At 38.9% G+C, this 19,785-nt stretch overlaps 1 protein-coding gene across 1 annotated transcript; it reads left to right on the forward strand.

Moving 5' to 3' along the window:
• Positions 1-328: 328 nt before the first annotated feature.
• LOC132295232 (transcriptional repressor ILP1) lies at positions 329-17,657 on the forward strand. Its single transcript, XM_059793406.1, has 6 exons — positions 329-1,812; positions 5,044-5,211; positions 14,566-15,242; positions 15,610-15,889; positions 16,013-16,302; positions 17,169-17,657. The coding sequence occupies exons 1-6, from the start codon at positions 586-588 to the stop codon at positions 17,359-17,361; spliced, it is 2,835 nt and encodes a 944-aa protein (XP_059649389.1). The 5' UTR covers positions 329-585; the 3' UTR covers positions 17,362-17,657.
• Positions 17,658-19,785: the final 2,128 nt, after the last annotated feature.

Here is a 19,785-nt window from a genome sequence, read left to right on the forward strand (position 1 = left end):
ATTCGCATTTCCTAACTCTTCATTGGATTAAATGCCCATCCTTGAGTATACCTATATTTTTAAAGCTTAAAAGGCTATATATATATGATTTTTTAGACTGTCAAAATGCAAATATGCCCTTACACCAAAAATTTGTGACAGTTTTAATGATATTTTTTTGAATTTTTTAATGAAAAATTTTGAATTAATTTTTTTTCAATTCAACCGCTTTCGAATCTCTAATTCCATATGGACCGTGGCTTTCTTTTTTCCAATTAGAGTTTTTTTTTTTTTTTTTGACCATCTTTGTAATTAATTAAACCTCAGGTGCGTGGTATAACCCAAGGAAACTGTAAGTCACTCTCCTTTTGTCCACTGTGATTTTCTACAATTGAACCGACCATCACCAGTTTTCATCGTCTCCCATTAAACTTGCAGTCTCTCTGCGTACATCTCTCTAGCAATCCATAGATACTACTATGGAGTAGCTTGTTGGAGAGATTAGATAAAGTGGTGAGAAAGAAGCATCGGTGTGCCTGCAACTCGCTCTCTCTCTCATCCTCCGTTTTGTTCCAGAGGTATTCCACTGGAGCACCACCAACAAGCATGAGCAGCAGACACCGAAACTTCCGCCGCCGGACCGGCGACAACGACGGCGGCGATGACGATAATGGCAACGCGGACAAACCCCCCTCATCAAGGCCCACCTCTACCACAAAACCCCCCAAGAAGCCACAGAACCAAGCCCCAAAAAAGCTTCTTAGCTTCGCCGACGACGAAGACAACGATTCACCCATTACACGTCCATCTTCTTCCTCCAAATCTTCCAAATCTCGCTTCCCCAAACCCTCATCGTCGTCGTCCTCGTCTCACAAACTCACCGCCGTCAGAGACCGCGTCACGCCCTCCTCCTCCGTCTCCTCCTCGCTCCCCTCCAATGTCCAACCCCAAGCTGGCACTTACACCAAAGAGGCCCTTCTTGAGCTCCAGAAGAACACCAGAACCCTAGCCAGTTCTCGCCCCCCTCCCTCCACCGCCAAACCCACTTCTTCTTCCTTCGAACCCGTTGTTGTCTTGAAAGGGCTCGTCAAACCCGAATCAGACTCTATTGGTGGAACTATTGCCAAATTGGGGGACCAAGAAGAAGAAGAAATTGAAAACAATAAAAGGGCTGATTTATTTAGGAGGGACAAGGACGATGCAGCGACCAGATTGGCTTCCATAGGGTTAGGGAAAGGTGGTAGCAATAGTAGGGATTCCATCCCCGACCAAGCTACTATAGATGCAATTCGGGCTAAGAGGGAACGGCTCCGCCAATCGCAGGCGGCGGCACCTGATTATATAGCATTGGATGGGGGTAGTAATCACGGGGAAGCGGAGGGCTTGAGTGATGAGGAGCCAGAATTTCAAGGGAGGATTGCTTTATTTGGGGAGAAATTGGATACTGGGAAGAAAGGTGTATTTGAGGATGTTGTTGATGGGAGGGCAATTGATGTTGGGTTTAGAAAGGATGGTGAAGTTGATGCTGATGATGAAGATGAGGAGGACAAGATTTGGGAAGAAGAACAGTTCAGGAAAGGTTTAGGGAAGAGAATGGATGATGGGTCTAGTAGAGTGGGGAGTAGTGCTGTGCCTGTAGTTCAGAGTGTTCCCCAACAAAACTATATGTACCCACCTGCAGCAACATCTTCTTATTCTTCGGTGCCTAGTGTGCCTGCTGGTCCGAGCATCGGAGGAGCTGTTGGAGCCTTTTCAGGTCTTGATGTGATGTCAATATCTCAACAGGCTGACATTGCTAAGAAAGCCTTGCATGACAATTTGAGGAGGCTAAAGGTATGCATGTTTTCCAAGCTGAATTGCTTTTGAAATCACATTTCTTTAACACACTTACAATGAGTATGTTTTTTAATTTTGATATCAAGATGTTTGCTGAAAATGTGATGCAAAATTCAGTAGAAAAGTGTCAGAAGCGCACACAACATCAATTTGTTACAAGTTTTACCAGTTGGTGTGTCTGAGAAATACCTTTTTTCATTACCCCTTCCTTCTTTATATTAACACATCAATGGGCACATGCAGTACTTCAACGTCCTCTAGAAGGAATCCACATGACTAGAAATGTCCCTCTGAGAGTCTTTATCCTTCATCTTGTTGGCATCTTTACTGTATAGAATGTGGTTGTTTTTGGCCACCATTGTTGCCAATCACACTTCCTAGTTCCACGTTCATTTCAATACCAGAAATGACGGTGTGACTAGTTTTTAATGGTTTTACAACCTTGTGTGAAACCAAATTAATTGATTAAGTAAAGGAATAGAAACTTTTATGAAGTAGAAACTTCGGGTACGTAGAAATTAAATGAAAAACCTTTAATAATGTATGAAGTATACGAGCAATGCTTGTGAATAAGATGTTATGATGTCTCACACACTTGACCCTTGCTATATGAGATATCAACCCTTTTAAAGTAAATAGTTCTTTTTGGTAGACAGATATCCAATGGTTTTAGTTGTTAAACTTTGACTTAACCTCCTATGAGGTGGTTTATAAGGTAAGAAGTACAGTGGACTAAAACCAAATGACCCTGTTTCAGGATTTTCATATGTTAGTTTTACTATCAGTTGTGGGACTTTAAAATCTGTTTGATCCTGCCAACTTGATGCTGCCAAATTAAATGTGTCTCTTTTGCATGTTTCTTACAGGGGTGGCAATACATAACTCGTGTATGCCATTTTAGCCAAGATAAGGTTGGTACAAGGAATTGATGCCTTTAGGCTATCCTGAATCTGTCTAAAACAATGCATTGACAAGTTGGTTGATCCAACTTTTTCCTGACCCAATATGCTACTACTCTTAACTCAAAATTTTATACATGAGTAGAGCATTCTAATGCGTGGCTAAAAGGAGTGAAGAGCCAATGCACTAAGGACATGTTTTCCTTAGTTTTATATTGGGGAAATAATCTCTTTTATTTTGCTACTTGTTATCTAAAACATCTAAGTCATTGCATTTTTATCCATATTTTAATATGTTAGTGGAGACAATGCAATCTTGCTTCATCTGAGTTAGGATTTTCTTGGTTCTTGGAAGGGGAATCATCAATCCACAATTGATAGTTGATTTCAAGCAGCTGGACATATACTTAGGTAACTTTAGACTAATTCAGCTAGCAAAGGACTTGTGACATAAAGCCTTTTTGTTTGAAATCATTTTGCTTAGTGTCATATGTCCAAATAAAATTGAAGCTATATTAAAATAAAATTGAATTATTGGATATGCTTTTTAGATGCATGTCCAACCAAATGTGTTGGACATGTATCCTATGCCCTTAGTGTCATATGTCTAACACGGGTACTTTATATACATTTTTTAAGAGTCCATGTTACATAGTATGTATTTAATGTTTTATGTTCTGTTATGCTTTTGTTTCCATTTAATGACCATAATTTTTGTTTTTTGTTGTTAATGACCATAATTTTTGTTTTTTGTTGTTACAACTTTTGTGCAATTTGTTTTGGAAACCCCCCCCCCCCCCCCCCCCTTTTTTTTTCTTTTCACAAAAGAAATGTATCAAATCAATTTTTATCTCTCATATACTGAGTCCTATTTCTTTATACCAAGTTGTATCAGGTCGTGTTATTCCAAACTCCTGCCATTAACCATTGATTTAATTATGGGGCCTGATTTATTGCATTCAGTCTACTTTTTCTTGTTCGATTTCCCTTATAGGTTTTTTTATCCCTTGATTAATGCTTTCATGAATGTTCCTTATTGAAGAAAAGTTTTATCCAGTTTTGGTTAGAAAATGACATCCCAATTATAATCATTTAATTGTGTAATTGTATAATATATATATTGATAAGTAAGATTTCATAAAAGAGGCGCTCAAGAGGGGAGCGCTCCCATGGAATACACAAGATGCCAAAGGCGACAATAAAGCTTCAAGCTATCCACGAAATCCAAAAGATGCCCCAAAGATTTACAATTACGCCCATTAACCCAAAAGAATAAAGTATGAAGAATACTATATTTGAGATTCCAAATAGGAGTCTCTTCTCCTTCAAAGTTTCTCCTATTCCTCTCACTCCACAAACCCCACCATAAACAAAGGGGAATGGCCCTCCAAACATCCCTAGCTCAGCTCTCCACTAGACACCCTATCCTAGCTTCAATCATATCCACTGTGGATCCTGGAAACACTTAAGACATACCAAACGCAACAAAAAGCATAGCCCAAATATTCCTCACCACTGGGCAGTAAAGAAGAAGGTGGTTCACAGTTTCCTCGGTCCTCTTGCACATGCAACACCAATTAACCACGATCTGCCTTCTCTTCCAGAGATTGTCGAGTGTGAAAATGCTTCCATGATTGGCACACCACGCAAAAAAAACCACCTTCAAGGGGGGTTTTGTCCTCCAATTCACCTTCCATGGGAAAGAGTGACCTGGAATCTCCACAAGACTATGTATAATATATTATACTGTTATACAATACTTACCAAAAGAAAATATGATTATACAACAATGATATATTTAACGGAGACCAAAGGATGTGTAGCCCAGTGGTACTTTGCCCTTCCAAAGTAGTAGGTTGAGGGTTCAAGTCCCCATAGGGGCATGTGGAGTGTGAGTTTCTCGCCAAGAAAAAAGAAAAAAGGAACAAAAGAAGAAGATATTTAATGGAGAAGAAACAGAGCAAAAAGCATATTGATGCCAAAGACGGAATTTTAGATTAATTTAATTTTCATGCCCAATTGCTCATGTGGTATTCTATCATCCTATCCTTATTGATTGAGTTTATCCAGCAATGAATTATCCAACAAAGGCACTCTTTTTTGACTTTTTCTTTGTGCCTGATTAATATTATTGATAACCTTTAATAATCAAAGCTTATATATTTTGGAGCAATCCTTTGACTTCAACTATACTATTTAGTATCTGTTTTAATCTAATATTATTCCTTTGCATAATTGGGAAATTGGCGGTATTTCTAAATGTATATTTTATGCATTTTAACAAAATGGACATGTATATAACTCTGCACTTCATTATCTTTCTTATCAGGAATCTCATGGCAGAACCATTGCATCATTGACAAGGACTGATGAAAATCTATCTGCCTCACTATTGAATGTCACTGCTCTTGAACAGTCTTTATCTGCTGCTGGTGAGAAGTTCATCTTTATGCAAAAGATACGTGACTTTGTTTCTGTTATATGTGACTTTTTGCAGGTAAGAATTCATCTGTTCTATGAGTTGCATATCTTTGTTTTCATACATCAGTTCTTTTTATGCTCACCATAGTATTAAGATCTGGTATTTGTGTATTCGTTTCTTTTTGGTACAAGGTTGTTTAACTATGACCCATTGTTGGTGTGCAAGTTAATACTTGTGTTGTGATAGTTGTAATTAAGTTGGGTTTTGGGCTGTTTCACAGGTTTAAATTCAGTCTATTAATTGCTAAGGAACATTCTGTCAATAATTTTTATTTATTTATTTATTTGATAAGTAAAACATTTTGTAGATAAAATTTAACTATTATTTTCTTGATGTTTTGGCTTCTGGTTTCTAGTGTTTATCTTTTCTTTTCTTTCATATTATTATTCTTTCTTGTTTAAATTTGTTTTTTTGACAAATGATGTTCTTACCAAACTGTTCATAGCATTGGCTGAGAAAGTAAGGGAAGATAGATCTCATGTAGTTTAGTTGAGGTCGTGGTCTCTGATTGATCGTAATTGGTGAAATATGACTCATCCTGCCAATCCTAAATAGTTGAGGAGATATTTTCTTGATTGGTTAAGCTGTCAACTATTCAAATTATTGAAATGTGAAGCCATCACTTTATTGTTTTCTTCCCCGATTTAGTCTCTTGATGAACCACTTCTCTCTTGTAGTTTAATCATAGAATATGAGAAATCTTGGTTGTCTTGCAGATCTCTCTCTCTCTGTCTCAAGTATATCCATTTAAATCTATCACAATTGTCACACCTGGTTTCGAAAATTTGATAACAAAAAGAAAGATCCAATCCCACCCCCCCCCCCCCCCCCCCCCCTTCAAAAACCCCCAAATATATATATATATATATATATATATATATATAGATAAGGTCTGGAACACAAGTTTAATATCTTCCATTTAGGTTAGGTGTTTCTCTCGAGAAGCTATATGCCACTTTGTAAGCTATTCTTCTCTTCTTCATTCTGTATTTGGTTGCGGGAATTCAATCAATTCTTGAAGTTGTCCAGAAGAACGCACCATAAAACCATTGAGAGTTATCAGATAAAATGATTTTGAGTAGCGGACCTTCATAGATTTATTGATCTATAGAACAAGCTGTTCTCGATTGCGTGTAATGCTGCAAGTAGCATGTTTAGCGGAATTGCTTAACTCAGACTGACTCGGGCCGAGTCTCAACCTAACCACACAATCCATGTAAAGTGGTTGGCACTCCCACGCTCAGATTGCGGTTTTGCGAAATGAGAGCAGATCTGCAATGAAACCGCTATTTGGTTTTTTTTAAGAGTGCGGGTTGAAGTTGGTCAGAACGCAGATCCTAGATGTTCCACGTTTAGAGCTTTATTTGACTTTTTCAGTGGACTGAAAAGCACAGGATCAGATGCCATAAGACCTACTAGAGGTAATAAAACATATAATAAAAACAACTAAAGGTAATAAAACACATCTTAACCTGATGATTACAACTTCCAAATTTCCTTATTGTTGCATTTTGGGACCTATGTGCAAGGCCAAAAGAAATTCACGAGTGGCGCTTGATTCTGTATGTTACATATATCTATATTTTTTGATAAGTAATTCTGTTTGTTACATTAGATACGGTTTTGCATCCATTTCGTGTCTACGTCTGTGAACCATGGTAAGTAGTAGAACCCAAAAGGTTGAATTTAGTTTTTTTGGGAGTAACCCGGTAAGCACCAGGATAATGTTTATATGGAGTGGGATTGAGGAATTCTATAAGGGAAGAAGTTACTATACTAAGAACGCTATCTGCTTAAATATATATTTAACGTATGGGTTTTGTTGAAGAATATCATTATAGGAGCGAAATTATTTAAGTCCTTGATATTCTCCAACAGGGATTTCAGAATTCGAAGGAAAAAAAATCATGCTTTGTTATGCTATAGATATATCAAATTTTATTTTACTGTACTTTTTTTTTAACTGAACTTGCTTGCTGATAAAAGTTTTGGCAAAGTTGAAATATTAAATTTAGCAATGATTTAAAATTGTAAAATTATATTTCCTTGTTAATAATTCAATAGTCATAGAAGATTTATTGACATCAGAATATTATATATTAGAACCAATAATATTGAGCCAGCCAATATCTCTTTGCCGTCTACTTTCTACACTTTTTGTACTTGACTAGAGCTGCTGCCAGTTTTTAAGATTATTGTATGCTATATGTCTGCTATGACAACCCTACCCAGTTGACTAGTATGAACTCACCAAGTGTATGTTGGAAATTTTTTGACATCATAAACAATTTAAATATATTTTCCATTACAATCATCTGATAGTAAATTTTGTCATTTTTTCATTGCTTTCTAGCTACTGATAAAATTATTTTAGATAGCAAAATCTTCGGTCTAGTTTTGCACTGGAATCTCACCCGGGTGTATCTTCCTGCTGATACTATGATATGACGCTATCGAGCCTCTTTTTCTTGAAGCACACTCTTTTTTTGTTGGGTTTTGGGGAGAAATTGTAAATCCATGGGGGGAGATTGTTGGTTTTTTGGTCTCTCAGAGTTTAGTGGCTCTTTTGGCCTGTGTAGTTCTTTTTGGGATGTGTTCCCCGTTTGAATGCTTTCTAATACAATATTCTTTCAAAAAAAGAAAAAAAGAAAAAAAGAAAAAAATTGTGTTAGCTAACATTTGATGGGTGAGATGTCTGGTATTAGCCTTGGGGTCGCCATTTAGACAATGTTTTTTTTTTTTTTTGAATAAGTAAAAATATATTAGAAAAACGTTCAAAAGGGGAACGCATCCCTAATACAAGAGAAAAGATCTAAGGACCAATAGAATCCAAGAGATCAAAGAAATCATCAATCGAGGAGCATGTACTTCCTCTAACATAAAAGAATAAAGAACGAAGAATATGAATTTTTAAATTAGCTAAGGACGATTCTTTTCCTTCAAAGGATCTGTTATTTCTCTCACGCCACAAACACCACCAGACACAATGAGGAACAATCTTCCAATAAGCACGAGCTTGTTTCTTAACAGGACAGCTTTTCCAAGCGTTAATCAACTGAGAGGAGTGCTTAGGCATTACCCAAAAAATGCCGAAAATGCTGAAAATAAAACTCCAACAACCAAACGCCACAGGACAATGCAAAAGAATATGATCCACGGATTCACTACCATCTTTGCATAAACAACACCAATTAACAATGATGTTGCCTCTCTTTCTCAAATTGTCCAAAGTCAAAATCTTCCCCAATGTAGCTGTCCAAGCGAAGAACGCGATTCGAAGAGGGGCTTTAGAGCACCACACGGACTTCCAAGGAAACTCGGAACCAACGAAATTGGATAAATGAATAAACATAGAGCGGACATCATACCGACCATGAGCCAAAGGAACCCACAAAATATCATCACACCCTCTGCCAATATCCTTCTGCCTATACAAAATATCCAAAAAAGCAGAAACTTCCTCCATTTCCCAATCCTGAAAAGACCGCCTAAACCGCACATCCCACGTAACTCCATTGTTATCAAGATGATAACAATCAATCACGAAAACATGCTTATTAGTTGCAATGCTATAAAGCCTAGGAAATGAGTGTGAAAGCAACTGGTCGCCACACCAAAGATCCTCCCAAAAACGAACATGCCTGCCATTATGAACTTTGAATCTAATAAGAGTAGAGAAAACATCCCATCCCTTCCGAATAAATTTCCACAAACCAACGCCTCCCGTAATAGTAACTGGAAGAGATGACCAACCTCCACTCCCCTCACCAAAACGACACGAGACAACTCTTCTCCACTGACGATGTCGTTCCCTTCCAAATCGCCATAACCACTTTCCTAAGAGAGCACGATTAAAAGGAACAATTTTTCGAATGCCTAACCCTCCGAATCTCAATGGTTGGCAAACTTGATCCCAATTAACAAGATGATACTTAAACTCCTCTCCCCTTCCACCCCATAGAAAATCCCTCTGAATTTTTTCAATTCTATCAGCAACAGAACATGGAATTTGAAACAAAGACAAAAAATAGGTAGGAAGGGATGAAAGAGTACTCTTTATAAATGTGACTTTCCCACCCTTAGATAGATACTGCTTTTTCCATCCTGCTAATCTTTTCTCATATCTATTAATCACTGAGTCTCAATTCCCAACCAGAGTAGAAGAAACTCCCAAAGGCAATCCTAAATAAAGAAGAGGAAAAGAACCAACTCCGCACCCTAAAACAGCAGCTAAGGAGGAAATATCTGGAACATCCCCCACTGGAACAAGCACACTCTTTCTGACATTAATCTTAAGCCCAGAAACTGCTTGGAAGCAAGCAAGAGTGCACCTCAGATATCTGAGTTGAGAAATATCAGCATCACAAAATACCAAAGTATCATCAGCAAATAAAAGATGGGAAATCTGGATCTGATGATCAACATCTCTGCCAACTCTGAACCCCCTAATGTAACCCAAATCTTCTGCTTTTCTCATTAATCTAGTCAGACCTTCCATAACGATGAGAAAAAGAAAAAAAGATAATGGATCACCTTGTCGCAGACCACGTGAGCTAGCAAAAAAACCCGCAGGAGAGCCATTCACAAGAACAGAAAACATAACTGATGAGATACAAGTGTCAATCCATTTTATCCATCTATCACCAAATCCCATCCTCCGAAGAAGATACAAAACAAACTTCCAATTAACATGATCATAAGCTTTCTCAATATCAAGCTTACACAAAACGCCAGGAACCCCGCTTCTTAATCTAGAGTCAACACATTCCCCAGCAATAAGAACAGAATCCAAAATCTGCCTTCCACCAACAAAAGCGTTCTGCGATTCTGAGATAAGACCATCCAACACTTTACTCATCCTGGAAACAAGAACCTTGGCAATAAGCTTATACATACATCCGATTAAGCTAATTGGCCGAAAATCCTTGATATCAGATGCACCGCCCTTTTTAGGGATGAGAGCAATAAAAGATGCATTCAAAGATTTTTCAAATGTGCCATGAGAATAAAAATCCTGAAAAGTACTCATCACCTCCTCTCGCACCACCTCCCAACTCTCCTTAAAAAAGCGTATAGTAAATCCGTCTGGCCCTGGTGCTTTGTCCCCGTTGCAACTAGAAAGTGCCTTAAGTACTTCCTCTTCCGTGAATGGAATCTCAATACTATCCCTATCCATCGCAGAAATAGTATTAAATGGAAGACCATCTAGAGTAGGTCTTCGATCCAAAGTTTCAGTGTAAAGCTGCTGGTAAAAAGAAGCAATTCCTCCGCGCACATCTTCTTCTCTCCACAAATCAAAACCATTAACCCGAATACTTCCGATATGATTACACCTTCTGTGAGCATTGGCCAGTCTATGAAAGAATTTTGTATTCCGATCACCATCTTTTAACCACAAAGCCCGAGACTTTTGACGCCACGAAATCTCCTCCATATGAGCAATCTCAGCAAAAACCGCTTGACAAGAGGCTCTTTAAGAGCGTAAAGACTCCCTACTCTGTCCCACCTCAGCTAAACGATCAAGCTCAGCAATATCAGCAAGGGCTCTATTCTTTTTCCATTCAAGATTCCCAAAAACTTCTTTATTCCATCTCTTAAGCTCAGTTTTAAGAAACTGAAGCTTTCTAGCTAACACAAAACTAGCAGAGCCTGTGAAAGACCCTTTTTGCCACCAAGACTGAACCTTCCCTTGAAAGTCTTCAGATCTAAGCCACATGTTTTCGAATCTGAAAGGAGTGCGTCTAGACCTCAAACCACCACAATCCAAAACAAGAGGTACATGATCAGAGGTGACTTTAACCAACACAGCCTGAGAGACATCCGGGAAATGCTCTTCCCAAGCCCCAGAAATCAGGAAACGATCCAATCGAGAAAAAGTAACCGGTTCCCTACCATTAGACCAAGTAAAAGCCGCTCCTTCCAACGGAAGATCGATAAGAAAATTATTGTCAATAAATTCTGAAAACATGGTTATTTCTGAAGACCACCTACCTCCTGTGGATCTCTCAAATGGGGATCTAACAGAGTTAAAATCCCCACCTAAGCACCAAGGCAATGACCATAAGTCCTTAACAAAGCAAAGCTCTTCCCACAGGACTGGTTTATCACTATCAGTAACAGGCCCATACACACCTGAAAACGTCCATTTGAAATTGTCTTCTTCCATCTGAAACATGCATGACACCGAGAAAATACCCTTTTAACAGTTCAAACTTGACAACCATCTACGATCCCACATGAGGAGAATACCACCTGAAGTGCCTGTTGCATTTAAAACTTCAAAGTCCACAAACCTACATCCCCAAAGACTCCTGACAATCTCAGTAGTAATATCAGCCAATTTAGTTTCTTGTAAGCAGACAACATGAGCACTCCACTTCCTCAAAGCGACCTTGATAACTCTTCTTCTTTTCGGGTCATTAAGACCACGAACATTCCATGTTATAAGTCGTAGCTTCATGAAGAACCAAAAACAATCAATTCACCTCCTCCCCTTTTACCACTCCTGGTTCTCCCCCTTTCTTTGGTCGACCCATTCTTTCCATCGTAGTTAACACAAGAAATCAAATTCTTCACTTCCTGTTCGCCTTTCCGATGTGAATTTCTGACTTTGACTTCTTTTGTGTCACGAATAGGTTCACTGCTACCATTTCCTGCAATAATTTCGTGGAGAATACACAGGGTTTGTTCCTCATAACCTTCTGCAGAGACACTCAAAGCTTCACTAACTGCTCCAACATTCTCGATGACCCATTCCATGCCCAGATCAGTGGTTGTCTCCAAACAATCAGGCCGCACAACAGCCAAAGGTTCCATAAAGTCCACTTCATCGTGAACAGGATCTGTCTCGGAAAAAGATACGTTAAAAGGGTGCTGCTGAAGAGCAACATCAACCTCTCCTTCCTGTAAAATCCCCTCTATTTCCGAAGCATTAACTTCTTTGGATGGGATTACTGAAAACTCCTCATGCTCAGATGAAAAATTGCTCAAACCTTTAACTGAAGTAAATAGCCGAAGCTCTTTAAGCAAAGCTACGGCTGAATCATTATTCAATTTGAAATGCAAATCTTTTCCAACACAAACTGTCACTCCATTGAAAAAACCCGTACTATCGGTAGTAACCTTTGAGACGTCCAACTCTGATTTAGAAGTCGAAATCCCAATGATACTTCTCTGTTGACCCGAAACATTCTCAACAACATTCCTGTCGCTAGCCACTTCACCCGAAGAAGAAGGAGAAGAAGTAGAAAGAGTGTTGAGAGAAAGATTAGGACGCAAACCTGGAGAAGAAGTGCGAGAACGTGCGACCCATTTCTGCTTTTCATTCCGAGTCCACCGAGATCCATGGCGTCCGACGTTCGTTAATCTCCTCTCGGATTTCATTCAAATATTAGAGGGTTTGGTATGGGCTTGTGATTCATTAGGACCAGGTTTTATGTTTGTAAGTGAGATAGATAATGAGTTAGGCCCTTTTCGTACCTTTCTAATAGGCCCAGACTTGAGAGGCCCAGTTTGGAGTTGCCCAGTTTGACCAAATCTTAGTGGCCCTTTCTGTAGTCTTCTTCTAACAGGCCCAGAACCCAAATACGCTCTGTAAGGTTGAGATTGAATGAGCCCATGATTATCAGGCCCAAATTTCCTAACCTGTCTTGATAACTTATGGCCCAAAGTAAAACCTTTATCAGCCCGAAAATAATCCTTCCCTACCTTATCTTCAAGAGATAAGGATAAAGCTGAATCTGAAGGGGTAGCCCACCGTTCACCACGTGTACACCGGTGTTGCTCATCAACGACACGTTTGCTCGGCGTGTGAATCTCACCTCGTCGTCTACCTCCAATAAACTTCACCTTTTGCTGAATTTCACGATCCTTCAGCCACTGTTGAATTTCGAGAATCCCTTCTTCACCTTTGCTAAGAAGCTCGTTCCATTTTTCTTCCGACATAAGATGAGATCCGTCACTGCCTTCAAGACTTTCCGTTGAAGGAACAAGCTCCGGCGAAATTTCTTCCCAAATCGCGACCTTGTAGCAGAAAGTGTCGTCGTTGATATACACAAACTTCGGACAATCACGACCAACTCGTACTATTATCCGAACGCTTTCAGCATCCCTGGTCTCATCCGCGTCAGATCTGACATAACCACCACAAAGTTCTCCCACTTCGACGAACAGAGCATGGCACCATAAATGTAATGGAAGTCCAAACAACCGGATTTGCTTGAGACCTTGATCACTGAGAACGCCACGGCAACCAACACGAAAGGACCACACATCGATCCTCAAAGTTGCAGAACCCCATTGTCTTCGCCCTTCTTTCAACACACGTTTGGCCTCTGCCTGAGAAGGAAACCGGAAAAGAAGCATTGAATCGGATAACGGTGAAACCCCCACTCCACAAGTCGTATTCCAAGCCCTCGCTGCCCATTCTTTCACGCGATCGCAACTCCCCACTTCCTTGTCAAATTTTCCTACCAAACAAGAGGAGAGAACAGATATCCTTCCTCTGACGGATTCCCCGTCGATATACAACGACGGACCGCGATGAGGAACCGCCGACTTCACATCTCCCCCAAGCGAAATTCTTGGTAACCTTGCGATGTCCAGAAAAGATTTCATTCCAAACAACCAAAACACAGATCGCCTCACAAATCGCCCCTAGTGGGGTGAAATCGCACATAGTGACGTGTACATATTAGATTAACTAAAAAACCCACCATCTAGACAATGTTGATACTTGCTATTGACTAAATGATAAATTGCCCTCCAATATCTAGCTGGTTGTGTTGATATATAACCATTGAGAGGAAGGTTACAGGAAATGCATCTTAACTTTATGGAACAGCTTAGCCCCCTCCCTCTGGAAGGGGAAAAAAGTATGCCGTTTCCAGCTCACAAATGCACAAAATGATTGTTCCACTTTCAAATCCCCTCATTGAATTGACCTTAGAGAAGGGTAGAAAATTGCCCTTGTTACGTAATGGCTCAAGAAAATGTTCTCCATCTTGCTTGAGAATTAGGTACAGCATGTCCCTTCATACAGACACCACTTTAATTGTCCTCTACCGTGTATAATTTAGAAGTTTACGGTCTTTTTTTTAAAAAAAAAATTTCAACCTCCATGCTTTTTCTTTTTTTCTTTTATTAGTAAATATGTATTAGAAAGCGTTCAAAAGGGGAATGCATCCCAGAACCTTCATGCTTTTTAAAGCATCTATTTAGTGAGTTGTGAATAAAAAAAAGAAGCATGGTTTTAGTGTCTTTGTTTTTGCTGCTGATTGTTTCTCAAATATTTTCTAATGGCGACTGTATACGGGACCATGACCATGATTCTTAATCTGTTCTAATCACTTGGTAACTTTCTCTTTTCAGCATAAAGCTCCTTTCATAGAGGAACTTGAAGAGCAGATGCAGAAGCTTCACGAAGAACGTGCAGCAGCTATTTTAGAAAGAAGGGCTGCTGATCAGGATGATGAAATGATCGAAATAGAAGCAGCTATAAATGCAGCAACAATGGTTCTTAGTAAAGGTGGTGGCAATACTGCATTGGTTGAAGCATCCACTACTGCAGCTCAGGCTGCATCGGCTGCGATGAGAGAAAAAAATCTTCCAGGGAAACTAGATGAATTTGGTAGGGATGAGAACCTTAAAAAACGAATGGATATGGCACGAAGAGCGGAGGCACGGCAACGGAGGAAAGCTCAATCAGATTCTAAGAGAATATCATCCATGGAAAATGATAGTTCCTATCAGCAAATAGAAGGAGAATCAAGCACTGATGAGAGTGACAGTGAGAGTACAGCATACCAATCTAATCGTGATTTGTTGCTTCAGACTGCTGAACAGATCTTTAGCGATGCAGCTGAGGAATATTCTCAACTGTCAGTGGTTAAAGAAAGGTTTGAGAGATGGAAGAAAGATTATTTATCAAGTTACAATGATGCTTATGTGTCATTAAATGTAGCGGCTATCTTCTCGCCATATGTGAGGTTGGAGCTTTTAAAGTGGGACCCACTTCATGAAGATGCAGATTTTGATAATATGAAGTGGTAAGTAATCTCTGGCCAAATCTTTTCAGCCTCACAGGCACACTTCCTTGCATATGCCATAGTAGCCTAGCATTTTAAGTGGGTATGTAATTGCCTACCAGTTTAATGATGGACCTGAACCCATCATCAAACATATCATAGCAGAAGATTGATTTCTTTTCTGCATGGCTTCAATAGATGGTTTTTCAATACTAAATAGTGCATGGTTAAGCCAAAGATATTTTTTTCATTTCATGTACGCATACGCAGATATATTTTTCAATTTTTTTATTATATAATTTTCATTTCATGCATGCATACACAAAGTGTTGCTGCTTGTTCACTTCTATTTATCCTACTTGGTGCTTGTGTATTTTACAATTTTCAGGCATACACTGCTTTACAATTATGGTATTGAAGATGAAAGTAAAATCAACCCTGATGATGCTGATGCTGACCTTATTCCTCAACTGGTGGAAAAGATTGCCATCCCAATTTTGCATCACGAGATAGCTTACTGCTGGGATATTGTAAGTACACGTGAAACAAAGAACGCTGTTTCAGCAACAAATTTAGTCTTCAGTTATGTTCAGACTTCCAGCAGGGTTATTGGTGAATTAGTTACTGTTCTTCGCAACCGTCTGGCTGATGCTGTGGCTAATCTTATGGTATATTTTCCAAACCAAATTAAATTTCTGCAGTTGTTTTCATATGAATTGAAATCTAAGCATGTGAAAGATTCATAGATTATCACATATATCTGCTGAATTGTTTGTCGTAATTTTCAATAGGTCCCAACATGGAGTACACTTGTAATGAAGGCTGTGCCAAATGCATCACGAATTGCTGCGTATAGGTTTGGCATGTCTGTTCGTTTGATGAGGAATATATGCTTGTGGAATAACATTCTTGCTATGGCTGTTCTGGAGAAGCTTGCTCTTGATGACCTTCTAATTAGAAAAGTTCTTCCTCATCTTCGAAGCATTCAATCTAATATTCACGATGCAATCACAAGAACTGAAAGGACCATTGCTGCATTATATGGGGTGTGGGCAGGTCCAAGTGTCACAGGGGAGCGCAGGTACAGCTTGTTAAGATATTCCTTACCTAGCATGCTTTAATATTAGTTCGTCATGCTTTTATGCAGTTACATCATTTATTTTCTAAAAATTCTTATCAATGATTATCCCTACTCCATTTTTATGTCCATCTTTTACGGTATAATAAAGTTCATATCCATTTAGATTCTTCTAAACATACTATAATAGACCTCCTGATCATAGGGGCTACCAATTCCAGTCTTTGTCAATGTTCTAATATTCCAAGTCCCTAGCTTAATCCTACTATCCTGGACTATAATATCTTTTACCCATGATTGTCCAGAAAAATGTGGGAACTGGGAACCCTTGCCTACTTTTTATCAAGGTGCCCTTGTCCATTTTCAGAAGCACCTCAGAGCTGATGCAACACATTGCTCAAGGAGAAACACCCTGCATTTATTCGTATATTCTTAGGATCTTTGGTTATATGGTCTTAACAAAAGTTTTTCGCTGGCTATTAAGCTACCTGACGCAACCCTTCTTTTTTGGGGCATGGACCAGCTGTGTAAAGGCAGGCTGATAGCAAAACAATAATAATAATAATAATAATAATTACTGCTGTTCGCAGAAAGGGGAGTTGCTGGTTCGAATTAGTTGGGTCTGTCTTGCTTGTTAGAAATAATTGCATCATCAACAATGGTAGGCATCAGTAGTAAACTTTTATGGAACAAAATAGTGGGTTACAATATTTTTTTTTTTTTTTTTTTGGGTTGTATAATTATTTTGTTTGCCTTGGAATCTTATTCATTTTAGATTGCTGATTAAATCATGTGTGTTTTATGCGATACGAAGGATACGCAATCCCCCACCAATAGTTTATTCTTATTTTTATTATAAAATGGTGCAGCCCCAAACTTCAACCACTGGTGGATTACTTGCTGATACTTGGGAAGACACTCGAGAAAAAACATGTTTCAGGTGTGTCTGAGACCGAGACTACAAGACTTGCTCGTCGATTGAAGAAAATGCTGGTTGAGCTCAACGAATATGACCAGGCCAGGGCAATATCCAGAACCTTCAATCTGAAGGAGGCACTGTGATCTCTCTCTCTCTCTCTCTCTCTCTCACACACACACACACACACACAATGCTTCTTCTGTACTGTTGGTTCAAATGGTTACAGTGCCTTTTGAACTCAAGGCAGCTTGAGTGTAGTTAATCTTGTAAAAGTTTTGGGTAGCACAGTTCTATGATTCTTTTGATGATGTTATTCTATCAATGTAGTGAATATATTAGTTGTAGTTTTCACCAAAATTTTAGTTCTTATTGTCAACTCCCACTGTTTAGCTGCTTGGGAAGGTTTTAATTTTCTCACAAAATGAATTAGGTTTCTCAACTGTCCATGCTTGTGCTGTCAGCTGTGTAGTTATTGAATAGTTGAAGTACAAAGTGACTGATTATTACTGATTCAGATTAAAAGATCCATGAAAATGGATTCAACTTGATGGTTTGTGATGCAAAAAGTTGATAAAAGTAGTAATTGCCAATACTTGTTCCATTTTAGAGATCGAGAGATTAATACCTATCGTAGTTGATAAAGCCATCCCACGTGGGAGGAAGTGAAGAAAGGGGTCTCTTTCCCTAAATCTTATTAAGTCACCTTGTGAAAAACGTCAACACACATTTTTTTTTCATGATTCTTCTATGATCCTATCTTAATTACGTTCAATTTCTTTGTTCGATAAATATATGTGTAAACAGGTGACAAAAACGTATTTGTTAATATTTGTTATGTGACTATGTCTCATTAAAAGGTCCAAATCTGGGAAGAAGAAAATAATGTTATTACTTTTTTTGTGCTGTTGTAGTTATAAAACTGTAGGGAGTTTCTTAAGGAAAAAAAAAAAAAAGCACAATATAATTGAAATACAATATTTTTTTATTTTTTATTTTTATAATCATTATCAACTTTATTTTAATCTTTAAGTTCTCACTTTTTAGCCACTGGAACAAAGGCAGACCACTCACTTATTTTTTCCAAAGTTCAACTTCAGAGCATAATTTCCCAAGTTCAACTTTAGAGCATAAGAATCAATAAACACATATGGCCGGGCGTCCAAAATTAATCCAAAAGCCTTTATCAAGACATAAAACTGAGTTTCTTTGAAACACAATAACAATGAAATGGAAAGCCATTAAAAACTTTTCAATCCAGTTAACATTCCAATCATGACTTGTAATAGATTGGATAAAAATCTCATACTTCTCTCGTTGTAGAGGTTCCTGCTCCTTTTACTGCAGCAGTCTCTCTGTTCATCGAGTTGGAGTTTTTCCAAGACGTCGTGGGATGATTTCCCTGAAATCTCAAGTCAGTCGTCTATGGGGGCGGTTGGCTAGGATGGGTTAATGTTTCCGGTGGGGTGTTGGTTCGAGTGTTTTGACTAGTGGGGCCAATTTACGCTGATCTTCCTCTTTGATCCCGGTATAGTGATGGTTTTCCTTGTTTCCGTTTTCATTCTAACTTTATATATGTGTTGTTTTGGTTTCTTTCTAGTCGAGGTGTTGTCTTGGGTTTCAATGGATCAATCAGTGGTAAGCGCGGTGGTTCGACCAGGAGCCAGTAACTAGTAGCCATGGCCTATGGGGCCTGGTTGGGTGTTGCTGCTTTTATTTCTCTGGTGGGTTCGTGGCTGATGCCTGGACGTTTGCTTTCTCGTGGTGTTTTCGTGTATCTAATTTGGGTCTCGGTGTGGCCTTCACATACTATCGCATCGTCTTGTTGTTTAAGGGTGTATCCGCTGTTAAATTTGGGAATAAGTTTATGTTTGGCAAGTTGCACGGGACTCTATTGCATGTCTTTCGGTCACGAACCGACCACTTGCTCTGATCAGCGATGCGTATATTCTGGCCACCATCGATTATGGGTTGTGGCTTGGTATTGCCGAAACGCTTTGTCGCTCTGGTCACATATGGGTTTCTGGTGTGGCTATAAGTCTCGCTAGTGGTGGCTCGTCGGTGGTATCTTGTTTCACACATCTTACTGACTTGTGTCGGCAACGGATTGAGGCTGGCGTGCATTCGCTACAAGGATTTTTGGCAAGGGCAAATCTAGGAATTGTTAAGGGGGGGCTAATATTAAACAAGGTGGAATTGGTGATCGAAAGATTAAAGAGTTGAAAAATTTTAGAAGAAATAGGGTTAGACTTTAGAGTGGGAGAAGGAGTGAGCTCTCTAATTTGTGCAAGATTAGGAATTTAAGTGTTCTCTGTGCTTTAGCTTAGTGATTGTTTAGGGCTTGTTTGGCTTGGGCCTATTTGGTTGGGCCTTTGTTTTAAAATTGTGGCTTAGATATTGGGCTTGTTTGGATGGGTTAAAATTGAGGGGGCTAATACTACTACTAATTTTTTCTTTTTTAAAACATTGGGCTAAATATACCTATACTAAAAATAAAAATATTTTTTTTTTTTTTTTTTTCGGGGGGACTCAAGCCCACCCAAGCCCCCCTTGGATCTGCCACTGATTTT

This window comes from Cornus florida, unplaced genomic scaffold, assembly GCF_030987335.1.
Source record: "Cornus florida cultivar Cherokee Brave unplaced genomic scaffold, ASM3098733v1 CherokeeBrave_3.0.0_Hap2_Chr02, whole genome shotgun sequence".
Lineage (NCBI taxonomy): Eukaryota > Viridiplantae > Streptophyta > Magnoliopsida > Cornales > Cornaceae > Cornus > Cornus florida.

Excerpts from the sequence above, each read along its gene's own strand:
- LOC132295232 (XM_059793406.1), top strand. The coding sequence starts at position 586 with ATGAGCAGCAGACACCGAAACTTCCGCCGCCGGACCGGCGACAACGAC. Across the intron at positions 1,813-5,043 it reads ACAATTTGAGGAGGCTAAAG|GAATCTCATGGCAGAACCAT; the intron begins GTATGCATGTTT and ends CTTTCTTATCAG. Across the intron at positions 5,212-14,565 it reads TTATATGTGACTTTTTGCAG|CATAAAGCTCCTTTCATAGA; the intron begins GTAAGAATTCAT and ends TTCTCTTTTCAG.